The sequence below is a fragment of the Zonotrichia leucophrys genome, chromosome 9 (assembly GCF_028769735.1).
Source record: "Zonotrichia leucophrys gambelii isolate GWCS_2022_RI chromosome 9, RI_Zleu_2.0, whole genome shotgun sequence".
Classification (NCBI taxonomy): Eukaryota; Metazoa; Chordata; class Aves; order Passeriformes; family Passerellidae; genus Zonotrichia; species Zonotrichia leucophrys.
Genome location: NC_088179.1, coordinates 971,924 through 986,079, shown reverse-complemented (window position 1 = coordinate 986,079; position 14,156 = coordinate 971,924). Strand labels below are relative to the sequence as shown.

The following is a 14,156-nucleotide window of genomic DNA, read 5'->3' as shown; positions in this document are numbered from 1 at the left end:
GAGCCAGGATGCTCCCATGGAAATGGGCTCGGGCATGGAGAGCAGTGGCTAGCTGCATGCAGCTCAGTTCTTACAGGTTACCTCATAGAAACCTGGAAAAAAAGTATATTTATAATGTTTTAGAAAATATATTTACATAGTATAAGTATATTATAAGTTACATATAATATAACTTATAATATTATATAAGAATATAACTTATGTAATATTAATATTAACTTAAAACATAACTTTGTGCATGGAGAGCAGTGGCTAACTGCAGCCAGCACCATTCTTACAGGTTACCTTGTAGAAACCAGGAAAAAAATTATATATTTTTATAAAGTATATTTACATAATATATTATATAACTTATAATATACTTATGAACTTATATAACACAGTATTATAATAATATTATACTTATTTATGTTCTATTAATATAATACACTAATATAATATAATATAATAATAATTTATAACTTATTATCAGTACATTATAAAAGTATATTTACATAATTTTCCACTACAGCAGCACTCAGCTTTCCTGTCACAGATCAAGAGTTACATCGTCCACTTTATAATGGCCTTTTTCTATTTTATTTGGCTTGTGTACCAGTGATACCAGCACATACATACTTTGGAGCTTGTATTTGTCCTGGTTTCTGTCCATGTTTCTGGTGGTGGTGTTGAGAACTGTGCCTCCAAAAGCATTGGTTGAATACATGCCAAGATTCCCATACAGCTGCACTTCCCCAGTGGGAAGTTGTGCCCTGCAGCAGCCAGGCCATGCACACCTGGTGCCCCATCAGTGCCAGCTCCAAAGCCTCCAAATCCATCACTCACATTGAGGGTGAGGGCACTGCCTTTGGATCAAGTGACTGTCACTTAATTAAGTACCTGAAAACATGAAATACCTCTATGAAAGTGCTGATCTTGGTCCATTATGGTTTGACTCAATTTCACCTTCCTAATTGCAGCCCTGGTGTTTCCCAGAATGGTTTTAAGCATGTCTTGCCTAAGGCAGTGCAGAGATGTTTGGGAGCTGCCTTAGAGCCAAGTTGTGCAGCTCAGCCCCTTCCCAGCAGCTCTGAACTCAGCAGAAGTGGCTGGTGGCCACAGATGGTGTGTGGGGGAGGGCAGCTCAGCCTCTGCTGCCCTGCCAGATAAACCATCAGCAGCTCAGCCTCTGCTGCCCTGCCAGATAAACCATCAGCCCATGTTTGAAACCAGCCAGTCACTGTTGAATTGCTGACTGGTGTTGGACTGCTTCACATCTGCACCACACACCAGCCCCTGCATGGCACAGCAGCACTGTCAATGAGTTGTGTTATGTTGCAGAAAGGAAAGGAGAACCTGCAATTCCTATTTACACCTCTGTAGCTACATTTGATTACTTACCCCTTCCCTTCCCCAGAGGCGGCCTAGATCTGTTACCAGACTCAATAAACCCACACTGTCTCCCTGCCCAAGGATGTCAGGCTAAATCCTTAGCTCCCTGCTTATGTGCCTCCTTTACATATAAAGGGATGGGATGTCTGGGATGGAGCAGCTTTCCTGAGCAGACTACCTGGAAAAGGAGATTTTTAAACATGCAACATGCTATTGTTCTAATCAACATCAAATCTGTGCCTGAAAACCAAGGAGTGTCTGAGAAGCTGCCACAGGAGCAGGGACAGAACAGCTGGGACAGACTGCAGGTGGAATCCTGCTTCCATCCCAGCTCTGTGCCCGCCACTCCCCTCTGGAGTGCAGGTACAGCACCCCAGTGCCATTCTGTCAAGCATAAGGCTGGGGTGTTGTGAGGACTTTAGGGCGAGGTGAGAGATGAGAATTTGACTCCAAGTAAGTTCTCAGAAGGCTGATTATTATATTATATTATATTATATTATATTATATTATATTATATTATATTATATTATATTATATTATATTATATTATATTATATTATATTATATTAACTAAAGAAAGAGAAAGGATACAGACAGAAAGCTAGCAAAAAAGTGATCATGAAAGTTCATGACTGACTCCTCAGAGTCCAACACAGCTGGCTGTGATTGGTCATTAAATTAAAACAATTCACATGCCGACTAAACAGTTCTCCAAATCACATTCTAAAACAGCAAAACAAGGAGCAACTGAAGCTTCCCTGGAGAAGGGGTTTTTCAAAACCTGTCACAGTACCCTGAGGCCTGTGTGTGTCCCCAGGGATTTCAAGGACGTGGAGGCTGCCCTGAACGCCATGAAGAACGTGGCTCGGCTCATCAACGAGCGCAAGCGGCGCCTAGAGAACATCGACAAGATCGCCCAGTGGCAGAGCTCCATCGAGGACTGGGAGGTGGGGACTCCCTGCCCAAGGAATTCCACACTGTTCCTCTTCTGCCCTTCCAGCAGCTTCTCTCCACAGTGGTATCTCAGTGTCTAGCCCCACCTCAGCTCTCTGATTTTAGTCTTTTAGTACAGCTGAGCAGGTCTGGCATATAACCCAGCTAGACCAGCTGCCTTTGCACGTGCCCTGGGATTCTTGTTTCCCTGTTTTTCCTTGCAGAATGAAATCAGCATGTAGGTTAGTGGAATTTTATTATTTTTCTCTTGCCCCCCCATTTTATCTTGAGTGACTTCAAACTTTCAGGATGAGCAGAATTGCTCCTTAATTCTTAATAAGCCAGATTATTGTTGCAGAAAGGCAACTTCTGGCATAGTCATAGAGGAAACCAAGGTTCCCTGTGGACTCATTAAAAAAATAGCTAAATAAAAGAAACAAAATACTGATTTTCTAAATCCTAGACTCAATAAACCCACACTGTCTCTCTGCCCAAGGATGTCAGGCTAAATTCTTAGCTCCCTGCTTATGTGCCTCCTTTATGTCTGGGATGGAGCAGCTTTCCTGAGCAGGATTTTTTAAATTTTAAACTATTTAAATTTAAAGATTTTTTAAATCTCCATGGAACAGGAGATTTTAAAAAAATGTAACACACTATTGTTCTAATCAAATTCAGTTTCCCCCCCCCCAGGTGCCAGGGCACAGTGTCTCCCTGATGTGCCAAGGACTGTCCTCCAGCACAGAGGCTCTCTCTCATTCCCACACAAGTTCTGTCAGCAGGAATTCAGGCTCCCACTTTCAGATGAGGCTGAGACCAACCTGTTCTTTGTGCTGTTCCCAGGGAGAAGATGTCCTAGTCAGAAGCTCAGAACTCATCTATTCTGGGGAATTAGCCAAAATCTCCCACCCTCAAGCCAAGAGCCAACAAAGGATGTTCTTCCTCTTCGATCACCAGCTTGTCTGCTGCAAGAAGGTAACCATGAATTCTGGCTGCTGCTGTGCTGGTGGATTTGAGTGAGCTCCCTCTCCACCCCTTTGTTTCCTTAATTCTTGCTGGCCTTGTGTGCTCCTGGCACTCTGTGCATTCTTTCCTCTGAGCTCCTGGGGTGTTCTGTGCACCTGAGCACAGCAATCAGCTACTGCTCTAATCCTCACAGCACAAGGGGAAAGCACTGCACAGCTTCTGGGGTTAGTGAGGGGTTATTCTGTACAACTCAGTGATGAGTGTTGTCACACAAGTTCTTTTAAATACCTTGTTATTCATCTGAACTTCCACCTTAGTGTTGTATTCAGAAAACACTGCAGGTTTGATGAACAGCTGTGGCCCTGGCTGTCAGTGAGGCCATGCTAACAGCACATGTAAGTCTGTAAGTACAGCTTTTTTCATAAGCTGAGTAGTAAAAGAAATCTTCCCTCTTGGAGCCAATGAACGGTACCTTCCACTGGAATTTCAGAACTGAATGTGCCAGTTATTTTTTGCATATTCCACAGCATGCAGGTAGCTGCAGGTAACTTAGGTATGAAAATCACTGTCCTCAAAGTTACTTTTCATTGTCAACAAAAAACAAAGAGCTACTTAGTATTATTTTTGCTTTTAACAGGAACTGAAAGATTCAAATAGTGTTTTCTGTCAGAGGCCTAATGAGGATTTGGGATCATGCATAACAGCCAAGCTTCAGGCAGCAGAGAGGCCCCAGCACAGCCACCAGGCAGAACAAGCACTGTGGCTCCCTGCATGCCCCCAGCAGCTCAGCACTCTGCAGTTGCACAGACTCACACCCAGAGTGATTTCTTTGCCAGGACTGTAATGATGCAGGAAGGGTAAATTGCCATCACATCAAGAACAGCTCCATGTGCTGTGATCTCTCTTGCAGGACCTCCTGCGCAGGGACATCCTATACTACAAGAGTCGCATCAGCATGGATGACATGGAAATACTGGATGTGGAAGATGGCAAAGACAAGGACTTCAATATCAGTGTGAAAAATGCATTCAAGCTGCACTGCAGAGACACTGAGGAAGTCCATTTGTTCTGTGCAAAAAAGCCTGAGCAGAAACAGCGCTGGCTGAAGGCATTTGAGAATGAAAGGAGGCAGGTGCAGCTCGACCAGGAGACAGGTATGGAAAGAGCAAGGCTGGGAGACTGTTTTGGATTTAAATCATTATTATTATTTTTGGTTTTTCATCTTTTTTTACCCATTGGCTAATGCCTGAGGAGTGAAAGCGTGGGGAAGCCAGCCCATGCTCGAGGGCAGCTCTGGGCTGCCGAATGACACATTGTGAATGAATCTGTGCAATCAAAAAACTGCAAACCACCATAAGCCATCACTGCAGTTTGTCCTCAGGGAGGCTGATGTATCTTCAGGAGTTCAAGGAGGGCTGACAAAGTAGTCAATACGTTACATACAGGGTCCAGAGCAGTATAGAACAGCTTCAGTCAAGGCTTCTCCCTGTCCAAGAGGGTTTGTGTTGTTTTGTCCAAATCCTTCTCAATTCAGCCTGGTGTGATCTGAAAGATCTCAGCCACCAGTGGCCTGCAGTGGCTTCTCCCCCCAGTGCAGCCTGGGCCGAGGGCAGGCAGCAAACCCTGCAGGGGGGTCTGTGCAGCCCAGCACAGGCTGGGGGGGCAGGCTGTGCCCCCCAGCCTTGGCAGCAATTGTGGCCTCTCACCTCAGGCATCTGCCCACCCCTGTCTTCTCCTGAGGTGCCAAATGATGACCTGCTGCTGACACGAATCTGCTTCATCTTCCAGGGTTTTCCATCACGGAGGTGCAGAAAAAGCAGGCAATGCTGAATGCCAGCAAGCAGCATCATGCTGGGAAACCCAAGGGTGAGTCACACCTGAGCACAGGAGCACTGTGGGAATGGGGGGTGGCTCTGTATTTACTACATGGGAAAGGCTTCAATGAAGTGACATTAAGAAACTCTTGAGAAGGCCAGATGGTGACAATTTGCACTACAGTTCCTGGTAGATTCAGAGGGCTGGAGTCAGGAGATCATTCCTAACTCCAGAAGAGCCACTTTGCACATAAGCAGCACTCTGCCAAACCCAGCAGCTCCTGCTCCACGGCCAGTGCACAGCCTCTCCCTAGGATCCAGGCTTCCCCAGCAGTGTGCCATTCCCTTTGGCAAAAGGCAAGGTTTGGAGCAATCCCCATGGTGCACAGAGGGCCACCGAGGTCTCTGCAGCAGGGGCTGTTCCTGCCTGTGGAAGATGCTCTGAAACCTGGGCAGGATGCCAGGGTAGGGACCGTGCTTGGGCAGAGCTCTTGGTTCAACCTGCCAGAGACAAGGACAATTAGTAGCAGCCAGGGGAGAGTGAAGTCAAGCAAAATAAAGGCTCCTGTGCCCACAGCACTGTGGCTGAAGACAGCCCTGCTGCTGGCACCTTCCCCTTCCCTCTGCTCAGAGGGAGAGGTGGCACTTGGTTCCTCTGAACCCACAGGGAAAACCACTTCCCCTTGGTGGTACAGCCAGCACTTAAAGCCCAGCCACATCTCCTGAAAGCAAGCTTGGCTACATGTCAAAAAGGGCCAGAAATAAGATTTGACTGCAAACAGTGGGAAGTTTGGAAGGAAGCCAGACCATGCCAACAGAGCAAAGCCCTCGGGAGGCAGCACAGACCAGCCTTGTTCTCCATGCAGGCACTGACCATTCCTAGTCAGAAACCCAGCCCAGGAGGCTGTAACAGGCAGCCTCCAGCCAGCAGTGCTGGCTGTAACCAGCAGCACTTGCACAGCAGCTGCTTCTCCCAGCACAGCCAAAAGCACCAGCTCAGTTTGTCACCAGCCAGGAGCTGCAGCTCTCCAGCCCTGCTGTCATGCAGGACATTTCTGGGCCTTCCACATGAGCTCTAATCCTAAAAGGCACTGCTGAAAGTAAGGATAACTTGAAGGAATAGGTACACTAAGACAAACCCAATTCACAGCCCTGCAGCTTTACTGGGGACTGGGGGAGGTGGTAGAGTTGGGGCAAGGAGCTGTGTTTGACTAATGAGACAGAGTAGAAATTTTCCAGAGTAGAAATCCATTTTGATTGAGGTGAAATGTACATCTTTGAGTTAAGTCTGTAGCTTGAAAACATTCCTACTTAGCCTGACTGCCTGTTCTCGTAGAAAGCCTGTGTTCAGAGAAAGGCTGTGCTTCAGCCCAAGGACAGAGCTAAGGGGGGAGACAGAGAGACAGAGACTGCTGTGAGAGCAGGTCAGCCTGACCTAGGAAGTCTTTCTGAGAAAGAAGAATTATCGGCAAATGTCACACAAAATTCGTAAAAATGAATATGTATGAACCTATTGTGAAATTGCATACATATGGATTTGAGAGAGAAAAAACCCTAGAGTTCCCAGAGGTGTGCATGTCTTTCAGAGAGGAATCTCCACATGTGTTCAGAGCTGTAATAAACATCCTGGCTTTACAACTTGCACAAAGCTGTGGAATTTTGTTTGTCTCCACAAAACACTAACATCTTCCCCTCTCCTCCTCCTCCTGGCAGCCGTCACCAGGCCCTACTACGAGTTCCTGCTGCGGCAGAAGCACCCCACGCTGCCCAGCACGCTCCCCCAGCAGCAGGTCTTCATGCTGGCAGAGCCCAAGCGCAAGCCCTCGAACTTCTGGCAGAACATCAGCAGGCTGACGCCCTTCCGGAAATAGGGCAGCCCCTGTTTGTGCCTGAAGCCCTTCTGAGAAAGCACTTTATCCCTCCCTGCTGGCAGGTGGAGCCCAGGTTCAGCCAGCCCTGTGCCCACAGAGGATGGCACAGGTGCTCCTGCCTTCCCTATTTATTGTGCAGCCTGGCTGACCCGCTGGCTCCCAGGTGAGGCTGCGGGCAGCGGTGCCAGCCCTGCCCTGCCCTGCCCAGCAGGCAAAGCTCCAGGAGCACACAGCAGGGAGCTGGACAGGCTGCAGCCTGAGAGATTTACCTTGTCAGCTGTACCGGACTCACTCCTTCCCGCTGTGCCCACACTGCTGGCTGGCAGCTGCCACAGCCCAGGGCAGCCCATGGACCCGCGGGCCCCGAGGCCGCTGCCGCGCTCACAACAGCAGCTCCGAGTCCGTGGTGAGGAGGGATGAACCTTCTGCTGTGCCCACCCCATGCCCTGCATTTCTCAGAGCTGTGATCCTCCTCCACGTGTCCAGCTAACTCAGCAGCCTCTGCAGGCCCTCAGAGCACAGTGAGCGCTGCACTGTGACCTCCTCCCTCCCTCCTTTAGCCCAGCAGCACCGGTGAGCGGTGCCCCACGTTAAACTGTGCCAACCTGCAGCATGAGTCAAGTCGAAGAATCTCTCTAGTGGGTTTGAGTTACATAAGTTAGAGAAAAATGTGCCTAATTAATACCATACTCAATTCTTTAGATTCTTGTCTCTCCATCATTCTGCCATATTTCCTGGCCAATGAAAATGCTCATTGTTTGTAATGTGTTTATTTATGGTAAAAATCAGAACTGTGTATTTTGTAAGTCTGTAATTGTTCTTGTCAGATGTTGTTAACTTGATGCCTGTTTTGTCTGTTTAATTTTTCTTTTCCTTTTTTTTTAAAGAAAGGTCAATATTTGCAAACCTAGCTCCCAGAAGTCAGAGTCTGCTGTTCAACTCTGCAACGTCATTGTTATGCAAACTCCCACAGACCCTCAAATTCAAGGAGTGTTACTGACACTTTTAAAAATGGAAAACCACTTGATAAAGGCCTAAATTTGGCATAAAGAGCCTCACTTTAAGTACCCAAGTTTCAAATGGTGGCCAAAAGGAATGAATTCAAACCTTGGTTAGCAAAAAAGAAAGATTTGCCTTACCATAGTGAGAGTTAGAAGCCATACTGACTGAATTCCCTAGATTAGGAGACACCCTGTGACAGTGGAAGGAAGACACTGGCTCATTCCAGCTCAAGTGTGAGTGAGCACTGTCTGCAGAGCTCAGAAATCCAGTGTTTGTTGATGCTGTAGCTGACCAAAGTCTGGTCATCCAGGGATATCTGAATTCAGTAGCATGTACAAAGTCCTTCTTGCACTATATCTTCCCCCCAGACCAGGGGCAACATTTAATTTCATAAAGAAACTTGTAAAAGTGACTCTCAGCCTGTGTTTGTCTCCAGCCCGTCTATCTGTGTGAAGCTGTTTCTTTCCAAAGCCACTGTGGGGATTGTTCTCCTGCAGCTCCACCAGGGGCTGCTCAGCCACAGGGGCCCTGCCAGGAGGGGACCCCAGAGCAGCCATCCCAGCTGTGGGGACACAGGGACAGAGCAGAGGGGTCACTGGGTCAATGCTGGGGGGAGAGGGGGGCAAAAGGAGAAAAAATTAAAATATTCTCTAAGAAGTCACTGAGATGAGGCAGTTACAGCAGTATTAGCACAACACACACACAGACACCAAGAGACACAGACATGGGGACTGAAGGACACCCAGAGACACACTGAGGCACTGCCAGGTGTGCACAGACACCCACGGGGGGAGATGGTGACCAAGAGACCCTGACACACAGACACACACAGAGCTATGTCAGCCAGCTGCAGCCAGCACCACCCAGCACCAGAAGGCAATTGTCATTTCTGTGTTTACCCTAAGTGTCTGCACCCTCCTTTCCTTATCCATGGCATGTCTGTTTTGATTGGCCAGGAAGAAAAGCTGTTGGCACTGATGTTATCAATTTTCTGAGCTTATCATCAGCTTTGTAGTAAGTGGAGGGGGGTAGAGGGGCAGAGGACAATCCCTCCCCAGCACAGATCCAGGATCACACCCCACACTGAGCATGGCCAGCTGTGACAGGTTGCTCATAGTCCTGTCCAGTTGCTATCTGAGTTCACTCAAGGATGGAGATTCTCCTCAAAGCTCTTTGTATCCCTCTCAAAAGCACTCTGTCCCCAGTGTGAAGGAAGTGCTGACATTTGTTCAGAGCTCCCCTTGCTGCAATGTCTGATGTGGTCTTAGGCAGAATGTTGCTTAATACACTCAGCATTACATCTACAATGAAGGCACTCTGGTAGAAATCCTAACCTCCTCTCCCAAGGGAAATGGGGTGACAGTGGCACAGGACCTGGAGTGCAGCAGCTGTGAAGTGCCACAACCCTGCCCTTCCTCCCCTCTGAAACACACACAGGAATTGGCTGTTACTACTTGCCTGTGTAGCAATACTCTGAACAGTCAATGTGCATCCAGTGGTTAAAATAATCATCATTTATCAGCTCTTCCAGAATTGGCTGCACCTCTGACCAGTGCACACAAAGGATTTACAGAGACACTTTTTTTACAGACATTTCTCAAGTGCCAAACCAGACTTCTCTGGCCAGACAGCATCCCAGTCAATGGGCAGTTAATAACTTCTGGAAGAATTCTACTCTCCACTGGACTATCAGTACTCTTTCTAAGTGTCCTCACTTTGGATTCTAGTCTTGCACACCACATCTGGAGCTAGGATCCAATTCCCTATGCAAGACTGAGATCAGGTAAAAAAGCTGCTCACACAAAGTGCTGGAGTTACAGCAGCAGCACAGAAAACAGGTAAGGCTCAAACCCACAAACCCACTGCGCTCAACATGCTCACCCCACAGACTGCTCTGAAGAGGATTCATCACAAAATACTATCCTTACTTTAACAGCAGCACCACCTCCCAACTCTCACCATAACCCTGGGTGCTTCCGGAACAAACTGTCACAGATCAGGTGTAACCTCCTCATGTTTAAGTGATCAGACACTCAGAGTCATCTCATCCCCCAAGTTACTCATTAAATGGCAAAGTGTAGCTGTGTGAGAGATGGTAACAGATTAACCCAGCCCACATTTCCCTGCTGCACCTGCATTTGGGCTGGAGTGGCTCCCACAGCTCGGGCAATGGGCAGCAGTGGGGTGAACCCTCAGTTCAGCTGGGCTGTGCACAGAGGGCAGATCCCAAGGGCATCAGCTAAACCTGGGAGAATGGGGCTCCTGGCTGGCCAAGAACAGCTCTGACAAGATCTCTGGGCTAAATGGACAAGAAGTGCCAGTTCCACAAGAAGTGTCCAATTGAACCATGAAGAATCAGAGCTGTGAGATATCAGGAACTTTTCTCTGGAGCTGAACCTTCAACAGGGGCCAGAAATGCAGATTTGTGTACAAAACAAACTGAAGCTCCTGATGTGAGTCTGAACAACACCAACCCTTCTGGATTTTAGGGTAGAATCAGCTGAATTGCTCAGGAAAACAGTTCTGCATTGAGGTACATGAAAAGGACAAAGGGATTGAGTCAGGGGTGGTTTGGGGTGTTTTTTAAAGGTGTTGGTTCTACCTGTTCCTCTCCTTCTGTAGATATCCATTTAGGAAGCTTCTTGTGAAAACAGCCATGATTCTTGATTACCTAAATCTGCCCAGATTTCATTCGGTCAAATAAAACACAGAATTATGTAAAGGATGTCAATCAAATGAAAGACGATTTCCTGAAGCTACCAGTTAAGTGAACCAGTGGCTACTAAATAACATAGTCTGTGCTCTGACCAAAAAAAAAAAAAAAAAAAGGAAAAAAAAATCTATTTTAAACTATTAGTTTAGAATATCTGATTCAGACACTGTGGGTGTATACACTGTTCAAGTTCTAATAGCATCAGAACCAGCACAAACTGTCTTTGTGCTAACTTCAAGTGAGAACTAGGTCAGTTCCCATGGAGAGAAGAGTTCCCCCAAGGCAGCCTTTACTGTCTCTCCTGTTCTGCCCATTCCCTGAAGGACAGGGGGGTGTCAGCTCAGAGGAGCCCCCTCTGTGTCCAGCAGAGTCCTTGGCTCACCACTGCACTGCAGGAGATTCCCACTGTGCAGGACACTGCTCTGCCATCCAGGAGCCAACCATCTGCACCTGGGTGTCCCAAGAGCTTCCCAAAACCTCCTGAAAACCAGGTCACAACAGGGATAACTCAGAATCCAGGCACCTGCCAGTAATAAAAGAATGTCAGCTTCACACTGAGAACACTTCATTTCTTGGGATGCCAGAATGACAGAAATTAGCTTTTTTTTTAAATGGAGAGGCCTTTCACCTGATGTGTCAAAATATCAGGCTGTGCTCCTCCAGATTTACTGCAGTGAAGCACACCTTCATGTAACAGCATCATTGAAGAAGTCTGTGGCAAGACTGATATGCAAACATCAGTGTTTTGAACAAGTTTGCAGCACTCCCCTCCCAGACTCTGAGCTGGCAGCCCCTGGCAGGTGGGGCAGCATCCAGCAAGTGCTGATTCCGTCTTCATTGTTACTGCTTCAGTTGTTTTAATTCTCCTGCTGAGTTCCACCACGTACCTGCTCATGAGGGTTATGGGCATTGCAAAGCCCACCTGACAGTGAGTATGGTACAACAGCAACTGCTCAAGCTTTAAGGAGGGAACTGCTCACACCTCATTAAATGCTGGAGCCTCAGCCTGTGCCTGCTGTGCTGCTCACGTTCTCTACCACAGGGGGAGGACTCACCACTTCTACTGTCAGCAGCAGCACCACACTGGTACAACACAAAGCATCAGCCACAATGTCCTGTACCAGCCACCACAGGAACTCCTGTCCAGAGCTCCCAGCCCAAGCAAAGCTGAGGCTCAGGTCTTCAGGTAAGTAATGGGTTAAAGAACTTTGATAGTGGATAAAAATGAACTGAAAAAAGCACAAGTGTTTTCAGCTGATTTTAAGCCCCTGAAGACACAGTGGTGCTCTTTCAGCTGGACAGTGTGGGGAGGAATCAATCTTCAGGCTGCAGTGCCCCACCAGTGCAGCTGCTGTCAGTGAGGCAGTGCAAGGTGCAGCCAGCAGTGTGAGCTGGCAGAATCCAGAAATGCCTCCAGGGACCACAGCTCAGGGCAGCAGCGTGGAGTCTCCTCCTTTCCAGTGCCAGGCTGCAGGCTCTGCAGAAGCCAAGGTGCTCCTTCCCAGCCTCACAGCAATCCAGCTGCCCTGCCTTGCCATGAACACCTCACACCTTATTTCTCCCATGTGTCTCACACATGTCCTTAGCAAGCTCCATGACTCAAATCCCATGGCTTTGGCAGTGCTGGCACTTCTAGGAAAAATGCAGGCTGCTTGTTCTTTTTGCTCAACGCTCCTGGCATCTTTCCCCCTGCAACTACACCCCTCCTCTCCCCACGTCCTGAGCTTCTCTTTGCACAACTTTGCTACCAAAGCAGCTCCCTGTTCACAGCCTGTGCAAATGAAATACCTGTGCTACTGACCCCAGAGCAGTGTACCTTTGTGTGTGACTGCCTACGTTTACACTTGTGAGATGGGAAATAAACAAGCTATCAACTTGAAGTCTTGCATGGTTCTGTAATCCTCCCAAAAAGCATTAACCACTGATTATAGAGCAGCTATGGAACAGCATTCTGCTTACAAGCTCCTTCTATTCTTCCACACCTACTTCTTTCCCTTTTCTCCTAAGCAGCACCCACCCATTACCCAGGCTGGATAATAATTTATGGCTTTTTTCTTTAACCTCCAGTAACCTGAAATAATATACTTGCTATCTGTATCACACCATCAAGAAAAACCTTATCCCCAAATACAGCCACGAGTTCACTGAAGCTGAGGGAGCTGCATTTGAGCTCAGCTGGGCACTTCACATGATTACAATTCCTATAAGGCTGCAAAAGCAAAACTTGGGGAAGGTGTGCTCCCCTTCCCCTTTCTGAAGCATCAATTTGCCCACATATTTTACCTTTCTTGCCCAGAAAAGAAAAAGCTATTGTGAAACACTACCAAGTAGATTACTATAGCCCAAACATGAATGGCCAGCTGTGGTAATTTAAGCTGCCAGCTGAGCTGCTCCTTGTCAAGTTCCTTCTGTCACATTTGGATTGGAAGGATCTCTTAGCCCACCAAGGACTACAAGTGGGGCTCCTGTACCAACAGTCTCCCCTCTGCATCTGCAATTCTCCCTGGGACACAGCCCAGCTTCCCACAGCTGCCACAGGCTTCTGGCTGCTGTTCAAAATAAACATTACAAACCTAAAGTCATCACATGGCCTCCATTCTATTCTGGATGATAAAGACAGGATAGCTAATAGCCTGATGGATACTAAAATAAAATCCTGGAGAGCACTTAGCCTCCTACACACCAGTCAGACATTTCATCCATGCAATTCAGCAACACTGACAATTTCCTACACAAAAAAATCCCATCTAAGTAAGTACATCATTCCTGATTCCAAGGGAGCTCACCAATGAAACTTTGTGTTACCTGACTTTGTTTACAGCAAGCCACAGAGTTTAGAATCTAAAACAAGATGTTAGAAACAGCAAGGTTTGGTTTTGCCCAGAATTAGTTACAGAAAAACCTGAAACTCAAAATTTCTTGCCTGATTTCTACCAATCACTGCCTGAGCACTGGAGGGGGCTCTGGTTGTTCTCAGGTGTTCAGAGCTGCCCTAAATGAGGGAGTTCTTATCTCCACAGCACATGGAGCCACCTGTCACTGAGGGGAGGGTAACACACATTAATTACACTGTCACTGCAAAATCCATCTGGCAAGAGGGAGAAGTCAAACCATTACTGACCCACCATTTTGGCAGTTCCATGGATACATTTAGAACCACCAGGGACTGAAGTGCTCAGCACCACGTCCTTGCAGGCGCTGAATCCAGTACAAGGTCAGGTTTCAGAGCAGCAGACTCCCAGGAGAACAGCTAGATCAGAACCCTTCTAGCCTGGGAGTGATCAGCACCATTCTGAAGAACAGCTTTTCCCTTTATAGCATCCCAGATTTCAGCAACCCACTGGTGGAGGATTATGAATTTTCATCAGCTGCAGTGCTCTGCAAAAAACTCCCAAACCTACCTACCTGTGACATGAAAGCAATCCCAGGATAACTGACCAACAATCAGCTTGAGGAAAAACATACTGAAAAAAAAAAAATCTGTCCATG

At 47.3% G+C, this 14,156-nt stretch overlaps 1 protein-coding gene across 1 annotated transcript in view; it reads left to right on the top strand.

Moving 5' to 3' along the window:
* ARHGEF4 (Rho guanine nucleotide exchange factor 4) overlaps positions 1-12,547 on the top strand; it is a 113,600-nt gene extending 101,053 nt beyond the window's left edge. The window contains 6 exon segments of the mRNA XM_064720571.1: positions 2,189-2,318; positions 3,145-3,276; positions 4,178-4,421; positions 5,056-5,133; positions 6,795-6,892; positions 6,895-12,547. Of these exon segments, the coding sequence (XP_064576641.1) occupies positions 2,189-2,318; positions 3,145-3,276; positions 4,178-4,421; positions 5,056-5,133; positions 6,795-6,892; positions 6,895-7,119 (907 nt within the window). The 3' untranslated portion in view covers positions 7,120-12,547.
* Positions 12,548-14,156: the final 1,609 nt, after the last annotated feature.